This window comes from Zalophus californianus, chromosome 12 (assembly GCF_009762305.2).
Source record: "Zalophus californianus isolate mZalCal1 chromosome 12, mZalCal1.pri.v2, whole genome shotgun sequence".
Classification (NCBI taxonomy): domain Eukaryota; kingdom Metazoa; phylum Chordata; class Mammalia; order Carnivora; family Otariidae; genus Zalophus; species Zalophus californianus.
In genome coordinates, this window is record NC_045606.1 from 84,395,062 (window position 1) to 84,414,319 (window position 19,258).

The 19,258-nt window shown below is 42.5% G+C and overlaps 1 protein-coding gene across 2 annotated transcripts in view; it reads right to left on the reverse strand.

The window, feature by feature from the left end:
• Window positions 1-19,258, reverse strand: part of CEP41 (centrosomal protein 41) — a 90,651-nt gene that overhangs the window by 30,807 nt on the left and 40,586 nt on the right. The window contains exons 1-2 of one of the 2 annotated variants that reach the window (XM_027573201.2): window positions 14,572-14,683; window positions 757-820 (exon numbers count right to left, since the gene is read on the reverse strand). In XM_027573201.2, coding sequence (XP_027429002.1) covers window positions 757-820; window positions 14,572-14,604 — 97 coding nt within the window. In that variant the 5' untranslated portion in view covers window positions 14,605-14,683. Of the gene's footprint in view, window positions 1-756; window positions 821-14,571; window positions 14,684-19,258 lie in introns of those variants that run through there. The other variant, XM_027573202.2, reaches the window with a different exon arrangement.

Here is a 19,258-nt window from a genome sequence, read left to right on the forward strand (position 1 = left end):
CATTTTACCTCAACTGAAGCACGGATTGAGTTTTCTCTGATATTTTAGTTACTCATTCAGGTCTGTCTGCCTGCACTTGAATCTAAGCTCTTTGACTGCAAAAGTCACAATTCACACTCATCTTTCTATGTCCCCTAGTCCATAACTTTGCATGTAGTTGGCACTCTGCAAATATTGAACTGAACAAATGTGTACAAATATTATCTATTACTCAGAGTTTAAAGGAATATATTTAAGGTGCTCCAAAAGAGAGGTCCACTCCCCCACCCCCGGATATTTATTTAGCCTCAGCCTTGTAACCTATTGAACAAGGCTTTCATCAGTTTCTCAATTTATAAGAAGCTAAGTTATGTAAATGGAAACTTTTCTGATAATCTGAAAAGAAAAAGCTTTCAAAGATAAAGCCTGAGGGGCGCCTGGGTGGCTCAGTCGTTAAGCGCCTTCGGCTCAGGTTACGATCCCAGGGTCCTGGGATCGAGCCCCACAACAGGCTCCCTGCTCCGCGGGAAGCCTGCTTCTCCCTCTCCCGCTTCCCCTGCTTGTGTTCCCTCTCTCGCTGTCTCTCTTTCTGTCAAATACATAAATAAATAAAAATCTTTAAAAAAAAAAAAGATAAATCCTGAGCCTGGAAGGCAAGGGGGCTAGAACGTGAGAAACTTTGAGCTTTGATTGACAGCAGGCTTAACAGGCTGCTTCTTGCCAGTAATTCGTTATTGGATTTTTTTTTTAAGTTTTAATTTTCTAATATTTACTCACCAGTATCCAGTCTTGACTTGATATGCTGATACCTTGGGTTTTGTGGTATTCTTTTGGTCAGATACTAAAAAATAAGAAAATTCACAATTAATTGAGTTAATGTAAAAATAAGGGTGACAAAGGTGGGAAAGAATCAGATATTTAAAAAATAGAACAGATGCTAAAATTTCATCCAATTTAAAGAAGGAAGGCGCTCTAGAGGCCCAACTGTCCCTTCAAGTGAAGACTCTTCAGCATTTCCACAGGTGAAGATGGTTATCTTGTTTCTGTCAAAATATTTTCATTTTTTGTCAAAATAATCTCATAGCTCTATGTAATTCGGGGGAAAAAAACTCTTAAAAAAATTATTTCTGACATTGAGCCAAATTAGTCTCCCTCTAAGTTCCATCCAATCCACTGTGACAACCCAGAATAAGCCCCCCCCCACACACACACCCCTGCCTCAAGAAATCTGTGAAAATACCTAAAGACAGCTCTCTCACCCTTCTTTTTAGTTTTACTCTTTGTACAACGATTTCTAGGCCATCTCCTCTGGACACGCTCTAGATTTTATCCACATCTGCCCTGAAAAGTAGCACTTGGACCCAGACCTGAGCACCGTGCCCAGATGCCGCCGGGCCAGGACCTGGTTTGGCAGTCCTCCCCTGCTGCTTGCCTGGAATCTGAGGCTCCACAGATGTCACTATGATGGCATCTGCTCTTGGGGCAGCCGAGGCTCATCACAGGCCCAGGGTGAGTTTGTGGTCATCAAAAGATGGCTACGTCAGGTCTTCCTTGTCCTGTACTCGGGGAGTGAACTCTTAAGTCCAAGCACAAGACATTTATGCATGTTAAGTTTCAGGGGCATTGGCGAAAGCCATTCAAGTGAGGGAAGGCTGGTGAATTGACATTTCAAGATACAGCTTTCTTGCTCAGGCCTTTTCTGGCCTACAAGTATCAACATCATACGCTCAGTCACAGGCAGCTGCAGAATATGAAATTAAACCTGGCCAATACATTTCTGGCTTCATCTTCCGCCCCTCACACACATGTTCCCATGTTGACGTTGCCCGCGTGCTTCCCTAACTTGCTGCGCTCGCTCAAGTCTCCAAGGCTTAGCAAATGTCTGCCTAGAATGCCTTTCCTTGACTTGTCCTTGGGCAGAACCTTACTTTCTCTGTAAGCTGTCCAAGGTGGAATCAGGCATTTCTTCTCCCTGGCTCCCAGAGTACCCCGTACCATTGTTTCCACCCCGAGCTTCTTCTCTGTATTTCCTCGAAGGCAGGGACAATGACTTATGCAAATCTGTATTCACCCAGGACCTAGTACGTGGTAGGCACATTTACTGATATGGAGTCAACAAATGAGTATCTAGAATGCAGAGTATAGGGGTACCTGGGTGGTTTCAGTCGGTTAAAGGGTCTGCCTTCAGCTCAGGTCATGATCCCAGAGTCCTGGGATCAAGCCCCGAATTAGGCTCCCTGCTCAGCAGGGAACCTGCTTCTCCCTCTGCCTGCTGAGCTCTCTCTCTGACAAATAAATAAATAAAATCTTTAAAAAAAAAATAGAGTGCAGAGTATCTTATAGTAATTACCTGGTTCCTTGGAAGAGAACACCAAACTTTATTATTATTTTTAAAAATTATTTTTATTTATTTATTAACTAATCTCTATACCCAATGTGGGGCTTGAACTCAGAGATTAAGAGTAGTTTGCTCTACCGGCTGAAAGAAAGAAGAAAAAAAAATCAGGTGGAGAACACCAAACTTCTAAAACCCGTGTCATTTGCCCTTGAAAACACAGTTAACTACAGCATGTCCTGCTGGCCAGAGTTTTAGATTTCAGAGACCAGGAGGAATTTTTTAAAACTGGGGGCACCTATAGAGAAAAACCAACTTTTAATTTTGCCAAGAAAGGACATTAAAAAAAAAAAAAGCACAAAACCTCATAACTACCACCTGCCATTTTAATACCTAAAAAGTAAGGAAGAAAAAAAAAATCCCAGAATAAAAAGATTGGTCCTTTAGTGTTATTAAAAAACTCACGACATTGTCTGTGTTTTCCATTTCACTCCAGGCAAGTGAACACTTAGCATTGGGCCGCAGATGTGTGTGTGTATGTGTGTGGAAACCCTGAGCTATTTTATTCCTAGAGAAAGACTGGAAAACTCCAGTCTCCATCTGATCAGTAACCGGCTGTCTTTAAGAGAAATCGACTCTAACATCAATTCCAACTCCTTCCTAGATGGAGACAGAAGATTCTTAAGTGAGAGAGGGAAATATTTAAAGACTGAAAAGGGGAACTTTAGAATAAGATCCCACAGAGGAAGACAGTATCATAGCAAAACAAATCTAAAAAACCCAAAAATGCAAACAAAAAAAACAGGGAAAACATGCATCTGGTAAACTGAGTCAAGAAAAGCTAATAGTAGAATTCTGTTATCTTAGGCTAAGGGATTTAAAATTTTTTTTGTACTCTGTATTTTCATAATTTCTATATGCTACTTCCTGTTTTTACTTTTGTTTTGTTTTGTTTTCCACTAGTTTCCTAGCAAAGTGTCTTTTGAAAAACTCCAGGCTAGTCTCTGCTGAACCAAGGGGATTTGTCCATACCTAAGCCAACATAGCTAAGAAGTGAGGATGTCTCTGGGGACCAGGTGTGGTGGCAGCAGAATGATGGGGGGAGAGTGTGTGGACAGCTGCAGTCGCTGGGCCCTTCCTGCCCCCGGTTTTCCCTTACAGAGACTAATGAGAAATCCATATGCTGCAAGTAGAAAAATGCAGTGTCTCTTTTCCATTTTTCCCATTTTGGACCCATTTCTTGTTCCTGACTTTCTAGTGCCAACCACAACGTAAAACTTGGTGCTTCACTCTAAGCAGACTACCACAGATTTTATGGAACTGCCATACATTTTTCCTTAAAATTCTTGCTTTGGGGGTGACTGTTTCTTGACCTACTGACAACTGGCTTTTTTCAATTACATAAACAGGATGGAATGGTGGAAAGTGAAAGAGCTGAGAAAAGAAGCTGTTTCAAGGACTATTCATTCATTCAACAAAGCCTTATTGAGCACTAACCATTCAGGCAACATTTACTGGAGGAGTGAGCCACTGTGCTGAGGACACACAGCCATCCAGCTCTCGGTGGTGCTGGGAAGGAAGACAAGCCAACAAAGAGATACCTCACTGCATGATGAAAAGGAGAGGGAAGCAGGGAGTGCAACAGGAGCTTGTGGGATCGGCACCTGATCCTGAGTAAAAGAGTCAAGAACTATGTCCTGAGCACTGACTTCTGGGCCGAAGCCTGATGGCCAAGAGAATTAGTCAGGCTAAAGGAGTAATGGGTAGAAGCGGCAGGGTTTTCTGGGTAGACCTGGAGCATAGGGGGCATCATGGGGTCAGATGAGGCTGAAGAGGCAGGGAGGGCAGTTCCTAAGGGGCCTTGTATCCACACTAAGAAACCAGGATTTTTTTCCCTGTAGATGGTAATTTTGCTTCCCCTGCTCCCAGAGATAACTGTCAATGTCTGCAGACATTCTAGGTTGTCAGAACTGGGTGGTGGTAGTGGGGATGCTACTGGTATCCAGTGAGTAGAGGCCAGGGATTCTGTGAAACATCCTACAATGACAGGGAAGTCCCCCACAGCAAAGAATGAGCTGGCCCCAAATGTCAATAGTGCCGAAGTTGAGAAACCCTAGTGCAGATGATTGGGAGTCACTGAAGAAAGTTTAAGGAGAAGTGATGGGATTATCTTCCATTTTAGAGAGCTCACTCTGGCAGCATTCTGGAGAACTAATACGATCATCGTCAAGGATGGAGGCACGAAGATCAGTTAAGAGGTAGTTGTGCTAAGAAACATCTGTGGTGCTAAGGAAGTGACAGTAGACATGAGGAAGAAGAGACAGTCTCAAGAAATCTTTAAAGATGTAAAATCAATATGATTGAAAACTGACTGATAGAACAGGGGGAGGACAGTGATATCATTCCCCAAAAAAGGGACTTAAGGAGGAAGCATCAGTTGAAAAACATTATGTTTTTCATGTTGAGGCATGTTGAGTATGCGCTATCTGCGGGTTGTCCAAAATGGAAGTGGTGAGCTGGCTGTATGGGTCTGAGATCAGGAGAGAAATCTGGGGTTGCAGAAATAAGATTTGGGGGTTGTTGGACAAAATCACCATCAGAGATTGTGTAAGACAGAGAAGAAAAAACCCCAGCACTTAAGGTCAGGTAGAGAAAAGCACTGTGCATGAGACTCACGAGAGGCCAAAAGAAAGTGGGTTATGAAAATTAAAGAAGAGTTTCAGGAAGAAGGGAGTGGTCAACAGTGATCAATGCTGTCAAGTCTGAGAACAAGAGGTCAAACATGAACAAGCGAGCAAGAATGCAGGTCAACTAAGAGCATAACAAAGTAAGTTTGGATTGAACAAAGCAGGACATTGTTGACGACCCTGGTGGATGAGGTTACAGCAAATTGACAGAAGCAGAAGCAAAAACAGCAGGTTGTATGAGATGGAGAGGGAGGAAAGAAGATAGTAGCCAGATGGCCTTTTTTTTCCTTGAGAGTTGCTAAGGAATTAGTTTTTGTTGTTGCTTTGTTTTGTTTTGGAAGAAAGGAGAGATTTGAGGATGTTTAGAGGCTCGATAGGAGGGGTCGGAGATGAAGCAGGAAGGTACGGAAAGGAGGGGGTGGGAGAGGATGCGGCCCAGAGCCCAGGTGGAAGGTTCAGCTTTGGATATGTATTTAAGGTGAAGATTTCAGATAGGTGGTCAAGATGAAGTTTATCAGGAGGAGGGAGGAGGCTGAGAAGGTTCATGTCTGCGGTATTATCAGTGAGCGATGAAAAATGTCAAAGACCCTTTGAGGGTTTACATCCCTAGAAAGGGTCCAAAGATAATCTCTTCCCTGTCTACCCATGACATCCCAGCAACTTCACTTCTACTCGGCTTTCAAGACCCAGCACAGACACACCTTCCGAGAAGACTCCTGTGAAGGCCCCAGGCAGATGGAAATCTCTTTCCTGCCCGGACTATCACAGCACTCTGTACAAATCACACTCTTCACTTCCTGCGCTTGGGACATGGCTCGACCTCCTGGATCGCTCTACCTGCTGCAGGGCCTCCCACCAGCGTGAGCAGTAAGGACAGCCTAAAGGGTGAAGATGGCTCTGAGTCCTGAGCAGCACACATTGTGCACGCCGGCACCATGGGATGCTCTAGGAATCTGAAGCATAGGGAGCATTCATACACCGGGGGTGATATGGGAGACTTTATGGATGAAATGGCATTGGAGTTGGGTTTTAAGGGTTGAGCTTCTATGGATAAAGATAGGGGAAAAGGATGGAAAAAGTATTTCAAGTGGAGAAAATTATAATGGTGAAGCCACTTTAAAAGCATGTTGAAAGAACCCCACGTTTTTCGATTGGCTAGAGAAGGTACAACAACAATAATGAAGATAATCCCTGCTAATATTTACTGAGCACTTAACCATGTTGTCAGGCACTCAACTAAGCATTTTACCTACATTATCTCATTTAACCCTCACAACCACCCCTGATGCAGATATTAGTAATATCTTCATTCAGCATATTAGGAAACAGGGGCACAGAGATGGGGTGACTTCCCGATGCTAGTCAGCTGGTGAGAAGGGTAGAACCTGGAATGAAACTGGGTAGTCTGCCTCTAGAGCTTGCCCCCTTCCACACATCTGAATACCAGATCCACCAATGGGTTTTAGATGGCCCATGAGTCCTGTGAAACTATGAAAAATTTTTGTGTATGTGCATTTTTCTGAGGAAAGGGGTCTGTGATTTTCACCAATTTTCAAAGGGGTTTATAACCCAAAAAAGGTTAAGAACCATGGGTATATGAAATCCTGTACTGCATGGTAGGACATGGACACGTAGGCTCCAAGTAGAGAAGTCTGAATGTACACTGAGGGTCTGGAGGAGGCCATGAGGACAACAGAAGGTAACAAAAAACACTGAGCTGTGGGCCATATCATTGCAAGAGTATTTTGGCAGATTACTAACATACGCAAAGTAAGACTGGGCTTTATTGAATACATGCATGTCGGAGAGGGGAGAAGAAGGAGAAGTCAACAATGGATTTTTCTGAAAGCAAATCACTAAAAAATGAATGAGATAGTCTGAATCTCAAATTGTTCAAATATGAATGTGCTTTTCTGACTTCCCACCTCTCTCAAAATGAAACTCCCAAGGTTGGTTGTATTTCAACTGCAACATCTATGATAAGATTTACATTTAAAGGATTTTTAAAAATACCATTATACATTTTGTTCAGAATTTCCCTACTTATCTCCTTTGTATAGACAGGAGGTCCATAAAATGAAGGAAATGAATTCAATCTTGAAAAGAGTCTCATTTAAGGCAATCTTACATTTAACATAGGTCTTTGAAAGGAGAACATTTTTTTTTAAATGGCAGTTTTAATCTGGTCCAATTCTACTGATCTCAAACACCAACCTTGACCCTGTATGCACATGTAGCAGCCCCTACTTCGCTAGCAGCTACTACCTATGGCTGACTGTATTTTTCAAGATGTTTGCAAGAGAATTTCCCATCTCACTTATGCTGTGATGTTGAAACTCCTCCCACAGGGGCCAATGCCCCCCCCCAACACACACACCCCTTGCTTGAATCTGGATGAAAGTGCTGCCTTATGACTTCTGAGGCTAGATCATAAAGGGCAATACAGCTTCCACCTGGTTCTCCTGGGACACTGTTCTTGGAACTCAGCTACCATGTTGTGAGGAAGGCCAAGCCACATGGAAAAGGCCATTTGTAGGTGGTATGGCTGACAGCCCCAGCTGAGGTCCTTGCCAACAGGATGTATCAATGGCCTTGAAGACGTGTTCAAGATAACTCTAGCCCCAGCTTCTGTCTGCCTGCAAAACCACATGAGATCCCAAATAAGCAGCACCTAACTGAGCCTGGTCAACCTTCAGAACCATAGAGATCATAATAAAATGACTATTATTTTAAGTCACTAAACATGAGGTGATTCGTGATGAATCAATATATAACTGGAATATATTTTCTAATATATAATTGGAATGCCTTCCGGGTATCTGCACTTTACTCCTCAATCCACTGCAACATGGCTACTGTCCCCACCATTCTACTATGGTTCCTGTGGCAGCTCGCCAACATCAGAGATCCCCTAATTGCTGAATATAATGGTGACGTTCCATTCTTTAACTCACTTCACCCTTTCTGTACCTTTTGACACTGTTATACAGTCCCCCCTTCTTCAGTTTCCACTCCCTTGGCTTTAGTGATATCTCTCTCCCCTGATTCTCCAATGACACATGGATCATTTCTGTCAGCTGCTTAAACACTGCGTTCCCAGGATTCCATCTTCTCAGTCTCTAGGTTCTCTGAGAGCCACACACTTAGGTTTAATTCCATTTATATGCTTGATATCCAAGTAAGGAACTATGGCCTGACTCCCAGCTCAGGCATATATTCATTTACTCATTCAACAGATGTTTACTGCATGCCAGGCCAGTGGGACAATACATACAAGGACCCTAGTTTATGTTCTTGTAAGTATGCCAGAATAAACAAATAATTATAGATTACAAATAAAATAATTACAGATCATGATCTACTGGGTGAAGACAGCATATTGAACACATGCATTTAATTTCACTTCCTTCCCAAACCTCAGTTTTGTCTTCTATTTTAAGGACATAGAGTTCAAAAAACCAGAGAGAGCGGGAGAAGTGACAGCAATAGATTTTTTAATTCTAGAAAGCAGATCAACAGTGAAAATGACTTGACTGACTCAAGAAAGTCAAAGGGAAAGCCAAGAACAATTCTTAAAAGGCTTAGGAATCGACAGCCTCCAGCACCTCCAGGAGCAGGGAGCAAAAGGAGTGGCTGAAATAAGGAAGATTGTTTGAAGGCGATGAGAAGCAACTCGATCTCCACATCCCTGTCCCGTGGGCTACTGGGTGACTGCCCCTCCCCCACCACGGTAGCTCTCTACAGATTTATTCCCTGAGAAGAATTTCTGGACTGGGAGGTCTCTAGACAGAGAAAGGTAGAGATATCATTACTGAAAACAGGGGCATTAAGTGAATGATGCAAACTAATGTTGAGATTTAGCTCCTAGCCCTAATTCCTCCAGGAATTCAGCTAGGCTTTTACTCTCAGGAGAATGAGGGAATTCTCTGAGGAAAATCACCAGCCTAAGAGAAAAGAGCTGAAGGTATAGATTTGGGAGGATAGCCGCCCAAATCGTGGCCCAGTGAGATCTTCCTGTAATTAGGCTCAGCATCAGCAAGCCCCTCTCAGATATACAGATCCCAATCACCTGTTTAAGTTTCTAACTCAAAAACATAAATTAATAATTTAGGATTAAATGAAGCCTCAGAACACTGCTGTGAATTTTGGGGGCACACAAAGCCCTAATCTCCAGTGTAACTGTATTTGGAGACAGGGCCTTTAGGAGGTAATTAAGGTTAAAGAAGATCATAAGGGTGGGGCACAAGTGTAATAGGATTAGTGTCCTTACAAAAAGAGACACCAAAGAGCTTCCGCCTCTTTACAAGTACACACAGAAAGAAATCTAGGAATACACAATGAGAAGGCAGCCATCTGCAAGGCAAGAGAGACCTCTCACCGGAAACTAAACTGGCCAGCACCTTGATCTTGAACTTTCCAGTACTCCAAAACTGCAGAAATAAATTTGTTGTTTAAAGCAACCCAGTCTGTGACATTTTGTTATGGCAGCCTGAGTTAACTAATACTAATCTCCAACAAAACAAAAGAAAAAATAGCAATAGGAAAGAAACAGACTATGCAGGAGAAAAAAATATTTCAAAAAACTATCGTTAGAGAAACGAAAATACACATACACAAAAAACTTGTCCATGAATATTCATAGTAGCATCATTCATTACAGCTCCAAAGTAGAAACAATGCAAATGTCCATCAGAAAGAACAAATAAAATATGTATGTCTATGTCAAGGAATATCATTCAGTAGTAGAAAGGAATGAAGTACGAATACATGATATAACATGGATGAACCTTTAAAACATTATTCTAAGTTAATTAAAGAAGCCAGTCACAAAAGACCACATTTTGCATGACTCCATTTATATGAAATGTAGACAACAAGCAAATATAGAGACAAAGTAGATTAGTGATTGTCAAGACTGGATGGGGGAGACAATGGGAAAATTGGGGGAATGATAGCTAAGGTTACAGAATTTCTTTTGGTGTAATGAAAATTAGTGATGATTGCACAACTCTGTGATATATTAAAACCATTGAACTGTATACTTTAGATGGGTGAATTATATCTCATAATGCTGTTAGTAAAAACATTAAAATTTAACAAGTAACAAAAATAAAAAAAAAAAAACTTTTGCTCTACAACCAGACCAAGTACTTATGTAAGAGTTAAAAGAATTAAGTTGACCTATATTTGTCTGACATGGAAAGATCTCCAAGACTTATTGTTAAGTACAAAGAGCAAGCCAAAAAGTCATATATATAATGTTATAACATTTGGGTAAAAGAAAACCGCAAGATAAAACTCTCTCTACACACACAAGTGCGCACATACACACACACAAGTACACAGAGAACATTTTTGGAAAAGCTAACTGGAAACAAATGATAAATAGTGATGTAGGAAAATTTTCCTACATTGTTTATAAAAATTTAGAAATAGTATAGAATAAAAATAAAGGTAGATAGGAATTCCAGGAAAAACAAAAAGTAATAAGAAAGAAAATGTAACTGTAATGATCACTGCTTTGGCAATAATCAATATTTACACAGTCACAAACACACAAAAACAACAGTAAAAAAATCCAGTTAGAAATTAGGCAAAAGATACAAAGAGATATTTTTTTTTGAAGAGGATATATGAATGGCAAATAAGCACATGAAAAAATTTAAGATGTTCAACCTCGGTATCCATTGGGGAAATACAAGTTCAGACCATATGAGACATCACAGTGTACCTATTTAAACAACTAAAATCGGGGCGTCTGGGTGGCTCAGTCAGTTAAGCGTCCAACTCTTGATTCTGGCTCGGGTCATGATCTCAGGGTCATCAGATCAAGCCCCACACCACACTGGGCTCTGTGCTGGGCGTGGAGCCTGCTTGACATTCTCTCTTCCTCTACCTCTGCCCCTCCCTCCCTCCTCCTCGCTCCCTCTCTAAAAACAAACACACACACACACAAAAAAACCCCACAAAAAACAAAAAAACTCAACTAAAATAAAAATACTGACAATACCAGATGTTGCCAAGAATGTGCAAAAACTCATCTCTCATTCACTGGTGAGGAGAATGTAAAATGGTACAGTCACTCTGGAAAATAGTTTGGCAGTTTCTAAAAAACTAAATGTAAGCTCACATACAACCCAGCAACTACACTCCCAGGCATCTATCCCAGAGAAATGAAAATTGACATCCATAAAAACAGCTGTACCCAAAAGTTCATATCTTTATTCATAATAGCCCCAAACTGAAAACAACCAAAATATCCTATAATAGTTCAATGGTTAAACAAACTGTTATATATATATACTGCAGAATACTAATCAGCAATAAAAGGGAATGAACTATTGCTATAGGCAACAACTTGAATGTGTCTCAAGGACATTATTCTGAGTGAAAAAAGCCAGTCTCAAAAGGTCACATATCATGTGATTCCATTTATGTAACATTTCCAAATGACAAAATTACAGAAATGGAGAACACATTAGTGGTTGCCAGGGGTTAGGATGGTGAGGCAGAGGAAAGTGGAAATGACTAGGAAGGGGTAGTATGAGGGAGATATTTGTGGTGATGGAATAGTTCTGTATTTTGATTATAAATCTAAACACATGCAATCTTGATTATATTAAATCTACACATGTGAAAAAATGGCCTAGAATTATACACACATTTTACAAATGTCAATTTGTACAAATTTATGGCTTTGATATTATATTATACTTACATAAAATATAATCAATGGGGGAAACTGGGTGAAGGTACATGGGCCTGTACTATTTTTGCAACTTCTTGTGAATCTATAGTTATTTCAAAATAAAATGTTTTTTCTTTTTTTTTAAAAAGATTTTATTTATTTATTTGACAAAGAAAGACACAACGAAAGAGGGAACACAAGCAGGGGGAGTGGGAGAGGGAGAAGCAGGCTTTCCGCAGAGCAGGGAGCCTAATTCGCGGCTCAATTCCAGGACCCTGGGATCATGACCTGAACCGAAGGTAGACGCTTAACGACTGAGCCACCCAGGTGCCCCATCAAAATAAAATGTTTTTTTAAAAGGACATCAGAGTCCAAAACAGAGGTCTTTCTTTTTTTTTTAAAGGTTTTATTTATTTATTTGAGAGAGAGAGAATGAGAGATAGAGAGCACGAGAGGGAAGAGGGTCAGAGGGAGAAGCAGACTCCCCGCTGAGCAGGGAGCCTGATGTGGGACTCGATTCCAGGACTCCAGGATCATGACCTGAGCCGAAGGCAGTCGCCCAACCAACTGAGCCACCCAGGCGCCCCCCCAAAACAGAGGTCTTAAGAATTAAAAACACAGGGGCACCTGGCTGGCTCAGTTGGTTAAGCGACTGCCTTCGGCTCAGGTCAGATCCTGGAGTCCCGGGATGAAGTCCCGGGATGGAGTCCCGGATCAGGCTCCCTGCTCAGTGGGGAGCCTGCTTCTCCCTCTGACCCTACCCCCTCTCGTGCACTCTCTCTCTCTCAGTCTCTCTCTCTCGCAAATAAATAAAATCTTAAAAAAAAAAGAATTAAAAACACAACAGCAGAAATTAAATAGGATTAGAAGATAAAGTTAAATAAACCTCCGAAAGAGAGCAAAAAGACAAAGGTGTGGAAAACAGGAAATAAAGTTTAAGAAAATTAGAGAACCAGTCTTATAGAAGCAACATGAAAATGAATTCAAGAAAAAGAGGACGGAGAAGAATAGGAAGGAGAAGTCAACAACAAAATAATTCAACAAAATTTCACAGAATAGAAAGACATGAATTTCTGGTGCCCACCAAAATGAGTGAAAAGAGATCCATAGCAAGGAATATCTTCGTGAAACACAACACTAGTAACATAGAGAAGATTTTACAAGCTGGCTTTGGACTTCACAGCAACACTGGATGCTAGAAAACTTTAATGCAATGTTTTCAAAATGCTGATGGTTTCCAACCAAGAATTCTATACTCCACCAAACTTGCAGGCAAATAAATGTGAAGGCAGAATAACAGCATTTTCAGACATGCCTAACATTTTAGATATAAATAAAAAAGTTATTTCTCATGCACTCTTTTTCAAGAAATTACTGGAAAATGTGCTCCACTAAAGCAAGAAAGTTGGACATCTTCCTCTAGGACACAAATGTATGACCACACAGAGCATCCCAGCTCCTATTGCCCTATACTCCTCTTTCTCCCACATTCCCGATCTCATTAATGACATGGGCACCGATGAGTAGCCCAAGCTGGGAAACTAAGTCATCCATTCCAATCTCATTTCTCAAAGCTAATCATGAAGTCTTAATGATTTAAATACCTAAATATTTCTCTTTTCTGTCCCATGTTCCATGACCTTCCTTTAGGTCTATATCGTAAATACCACCTACCCAATCTGCCTACCTCCAGTCCTGGCCTCCTTCTTTCTCCACAACGTGGCTACAGCCCTCTGCCTAAAATGCAAATCTGACCACATCACTCAGTTACTTAAAACTCCTCAAAAGCTTCTTAAATTCAGATCAGCAGGCAAGATAAATACGTGGCAAACTGCCACTCTCCACACCTACCTCCCCCACCTTCATGGTAGAGATTATATTTGATCATGGTACTCTCCTGCAGAGCCTCACAATTTTCCTCAACATAGCACATAGACATCCACCATGAAATGAAATAATTTGCAACTCCTGTTCGATATAAAGGCCAAGTACTTTGGCAAGGCGCAGAAGGCCCTTCCAGGCTTTACTCCAGCTTCTCTAGGGGGAACTGTCCACTCCGACGTTTCACACCTCCTCATCTTTGCTCATGCTGTTCTCTACTTGAGACGCTTCCTCACCTGGCTAGTCACCTTGCCATTTCAGGCCATCTCCAGGACCCTTCCCTCGCTTCCTTGAGTCCAATCTTTCCTCTGTGCTCTCTCAACTTGTCCCCCAACCACACTGCATTCAAATTCTGTTCCCAAGTCTCCCTCACTAGACTGAACTTATTAAAGGACAAATGCCTTGTCTTACTCTGTGTTTCTAGCACCTACCGCAGTGTAAGAGGCCAATAAACATTTGTTGAAATTAAATGGCCACAAATGCAGCCGGGCCCTAGGGGTGAAACGGACAAGGAAATGGTCCTATCGGGAAGAGGGTAAACTAAGGTCATATTTTGCGTCCTTTCCCAATGGCTTGATCTGCTTATTCCTACTCTTGCCGTATCCCCATAATCAGAAATGATGGCTCCTTTTGATTTTGCTCCTTTAGTGTTCGGGGCGTTCATGCATATGTTCGTTATGTTGTGTAACTGCCACGCCCAGACTGTAAGCCCTTTGAGGGAAGGGACTGTGTCTTCGTGCACTTGGCTCCTCTGGGCGACAAATGCCAGGCCACAGCGAGCATGTGCGTGAGAGTGGCCGGCCTCTCACCACTGGATAACGGCCTCGACTCCGAGTCCCCCAGGCCCGCCCCGCCTCCCTCCGCTCTCCAGACCCCTCCTCACGCCGGCCGCTTCCCGCCTTCCGGCCGGCGGAAGTCACTAGCTGCTCTTCCCTGCCTACGTGGAGCCTTTTCCGGTGCGCCCGCCCCCTCCGGCTCCCGGATCCGGACCTGGCCCTCACCTCAGGATTCCCAATGTGCCTCCGGACAGACATATTTGCTCCAACCGGCCACGCGGGGTTTCTAGCCTCACCGGTAGCCTCTAACCCTAGCTTCCTACCCCCACAACCTCTCTCGGCCGCCTCCTTACAACCTCTACTCTGATTGGCCTCCCTTCTCCGGCTAGCCAATGGAGGCCCTTTTTACTCTCTCATTGTAGGGTCAAGGGAGAGCGAGACGCCGCTCAATGGTTGCCACAGGCAACGGGGGGACGCCAGCTTCCGAGGCCTTTTGTGCTCCCGGCAGGGCCCCGCCGGCTGCTGCCCGAGCGCGGGAAGAGGGGCGCGGGGGAGGGGCAGGCTAGCGCCTGCGCGTGAGCCGATGCGCAGAGCCCAGGGAGGGGGAAGGGCCGGAGAGCCGACGGCGGTGGAGGGGGACTTCAAGGGGGAAACAGGTCTTTCTAGCTAATGTGCAGGCACGTATATGACACAGGGGGCACCCTCCCCTCCTAAGGCCATCTTAAGCAAACATCTGGGCTACTTCTACAATAGGGTAAAGATGCGAGACAGGGTGGTTCAGCAAGAATGGGAATCTGTAGTTTATTATTTTCGGGTTAAGTTAATATGCAAATTATGCAAAATATCATGGGTAAGTACAGTAATTATTGTAGCTTTAAAAGCTTTTTAGCTAGCTAGAGAACGGCCGCCTTAATTGCAAAGCGCACACACTATTCTGTGATTCATCATTCATTTAACAAATATTTAATAAGCACCTTATGAGAAAAGCTGCAGTAGGTTTTGTGGAGGATGGGAGGATGACTAAGATCCAGTCCCGTTGTCATGGAAACCATTGTGACTCCTGCCATCAGCTGCCACCTGTTCTTATTCCAGATCTGAAAATTAAGTCCTAGCACCTTTACAAGACAATCACACACACAGTTTGACTTTGGCTCCAAAATGTCCCACCAAATTCATCAAAATTATTTACTCTTACATGGGAGAACAACACAATAACCCTTTGTCCTTTGGTCTAAGTTGTTTTTCCAGGAATGGAGAAAGGTTGCTCTGAACTGATCATGTTCACTGGCTCTCTACTTGTGAATAATACCATGCAGCTGAGCTACTTCAGGGTCTGTGCGGATGACCCATTCAACAACATGGCCTCACATGCCCTTGTCCTCTCAGACACTTCAGCATCCCACCAGAGGGCCACACCTTAAATGTGGTCTCTTAAGTAGTGTTGCTTGACCTCCAGGAGCTGAAACTGACCACAGCTGTCTCTTGCACATTCATGCCCACTGAGTTTGTCTGAATTTCTCTAGTGTTCTCCAGTCCTTTAATCCTTCTCAAATTCCCAGCTTTCACCCCTCCACTAGAATGAGGAGGAGTTTCGGGGCAGCAAAAAATGGGAAGGGGGCTGGTGGGGAGGATATCTTACTATGCAGAGGCTTGTGGACACATTGCTACTTAGAACGAATGCTTACGTTGTGGTGGTGGAGGTTGGGTGGTGATGGAGATTATGGGTAGAATAAATAGAAGAAAGAGGAGAGAGTGAGAATAAGAGACTAAACCAAAAGGTGATAAAAAGAGAAAGAGTCTTCAAGACATTTGTAGGTTAAAGGAACAGTTATGTACATGCAAAGAAGTAAGGAGTGCAAGGAATTGGAAGGCATCACGGATGGCTATAATTTTTCCAACTTGGGCGATCAGTAGATGAGTGATAATGCATGAATCAAGTTAAAGAACAATGGAGGTCAATAAATCAAAAGAACAGAAAGTACAAGACCCAAAAGCCTATTGGAGTAGGAAGCTCAGCTTCTGTTCTTCAATGTTTGGGCTCACTTCTCTGTATGGTCATCTCCCTTTTCTCCCCAGAGAGTATGGGAATATCAGGTTTTATTTGTCTCAGTACTCATTTTGATTATCAAATTTGGGCTGCATGTAAAGCATGCAGAGATTATAGAAATGTGGCTTCTTGGGTCCAGTCATCAGAGATGCTGATTATGTGTCTAGGGTGAGGGTTTAGGATTTTAAATACATGTTCTCCCACTCCTACTCCTTGATTCTGATGCACGGAGTCCAAGGGCCACACCTTGAGAGGCTCTGCAGTAGAAGAACCTCTCATTTGGCCTCAATGGAATCCTTAGAAAGCTTAAAGCTATAAATCAAAAGGCTTTTAACATGATGAATTTCCCTTAAAGATTCCTTTTGGATATATAGCAAAACTGCATCATAATCAAAGCAAGGTGCTTACTGCTTATATGAAAAATAGATAAGTGTCATAAAAAAGATAATTCATAGAAGAAAAGCATTTAATAAACATGAAGAAACGTCCAATTAATAATGAGAGAAATATAAATGACATGGGCACCGATGAGTAGCCCAAGCTGGGTGCAGCTAGATCTCATTTTTCAACTAACAAATGGACAAAAATTTTTGTTTTTCTCTTTTTTAAATGACAGTGCTCAGTATTGGCTAATGCATGAAACAAGCATGCTTATACATTGTTAGTGTGACTATAAAGAAGTGTAACCATTTTGAAAAGTAATTTGAGAGTGGGTATCGAGAAGCTCTCAAATCTTAATATTCTAAAAATTTCTTCTAAGGAAATAATCAGAGAGATACACAAAGATTATACCCACAAATATTTACTAGAATCTTTTTAAAATGATGAAAAGTTGAAACAACTTAATTGATCATCAGTTAAAAAATGATTAAAATAAGTGAGGGCATATCCATAAAAAAGTAATATTATGGAACCATTAAAAAGTAAGTTTCAAGAAATAATTAAGGCAATGGAGAACTGTTCCTGATACAGTAAAAGAGAAGAGCTGGAAACACATTTTTACTTAATATAATCCTGATTTGTGTGGAGAAACATACAGGTATCCACAGAAGAAAACTGAAAAAAAAATTTTAAATGTAAGCCATCTCTGGATGATGGAATGTGGATTTTTAAAAATTCTTTATACTTTTGTGTATTTTGCAGATTTCCTTCAGTGACTATGAATTAATTTTATACTTTAATAAAAACCTTCTTCTAAGACACACAAAAAAGCCTGATTCTGATTTCAGCTTGAAAATGGTCTGTGGCCTTTGTCTGGGCCATTTTAGACCTGAGCTGAATTCTGTGTAATTCTGCCCTGTAAAGTGCTCTAGCTCTCCCGTTCTTGGCAGTAAAAGACCCTCCAAGCACTTGAGTGAGATCCTTGCAATCAGAGTCGTGATTGCTAAGAGGTTCAAGCTTTGTTTGTAAGAGAAGAAGTTCTGATTCTTTTCTTTAAAAGTTCCTACTTCCACTGATTAATCTTATTTTTCATGAAGTTAGAAGTGCTCTTGTGAACTTCCATTTGTTTGATGTCTTCTTTTTTAACCCTGTAGGTGTTCCAAAAAGTTTTTAGTCTTGGCAGAGTTGGTGGGAGCTCCAGATAGGCCAAGTGTGGCTGGCTTACTGAGGAGTTCATGTTTTAGGTGCTGCTGTGCTTGGTCCGTCCCTCCCCCCTGGGCTCCCTTCCTGGGAAATGATGTGGGCATGTAGGTGTTGCAGTCTGATTTTCTCCTGGGCCTAAAACCCTCTGGACCCATCTTCAGCCTGAATCTGGCCTCATGCCATCCAACTGCCTCTCCCTTCCCCTCCCCTCAGCTCTCAGCCTTCTTTGCTGATAGAGCCCAACACCTTCCCCTCAGATCTGTCTCATGACATTGCTTCTCAGATAAAGGCCTTAGCTCCCTTCCTTGGCTTCATTTACTTTTGTTCCCTAAATAAAGGACTTCTAGGAGCTTAAGGAAACAATTCTGCCCAATCCAGTCCAGTCCTGGGGTTCTTTCCCTTTCCCAAGAAATGGAACTGCACTTGCTGCAGCGAACCCACAGATCCACAGGCCCCACCCTGTGAGAAAGTCCCTGAAGTCCTGGTAACGGTTTAGTGTTGCTCTGCCTGGTGGTAGAATGTGCCCAACGGAGTAGCACACCAGCCTCTGAGTGGAGGGCTGACCCTTGCCTGTGTCTAGCTTCGGCGAGAGTTGAAGTGCTTGGCCTGGGCCCAGAGGTGTCAGCCATCCCTATGGCCCCTCCCAGGAAAGTAATACCCACCTCCCAGGATTTCTTTGGGATCCCCACTGGTGACAGTGCTTTCTGGTGAAACAAAAAATTGGCATCCTGGTTTTGCTTACATGATGGGGTTGGCATTCCCACATGTGGAGTTCTGCAGTCACTTCCAAGAGCCACCTAGGATGCCAAGCTGTTGTAGGAAGGATGTATAATGTCCCCTCCCAGGCAGATCTAAGATTCCCTTTACCCACTGTGATCCTATCCCAGGGCATTCAGTTGTCACATGCCATGTTCTGCTTCTGTCTTAGGATTTATATGGAACAATACTCTGCCACAGCTCTAGTTCCAAGAGGACTCTGAGGAGCCAACCTGGATCTCAGAATGGTCTGCGCCAGGATGGAGGAGTCAGTGGTGAAGTACTTGTGTTACTCTGGGCACAGCGGAAAGCTAGAGACCTCATGCCCCATGAAAAGGTCAGTAAATGTGGATCAAGTGTGTCAGATATTCACATTTTTCAGAATAATATAGAAACCTAGGTTTTCATGTGAAATCCATAGGCCACCAATGTACAACCCTGTGCAAGACTCTACAAATATAATTCCTACCCTTCATGGTTTTTAAATAATCAAGATCATACCCATGGTAAAAGACAAACAAACAG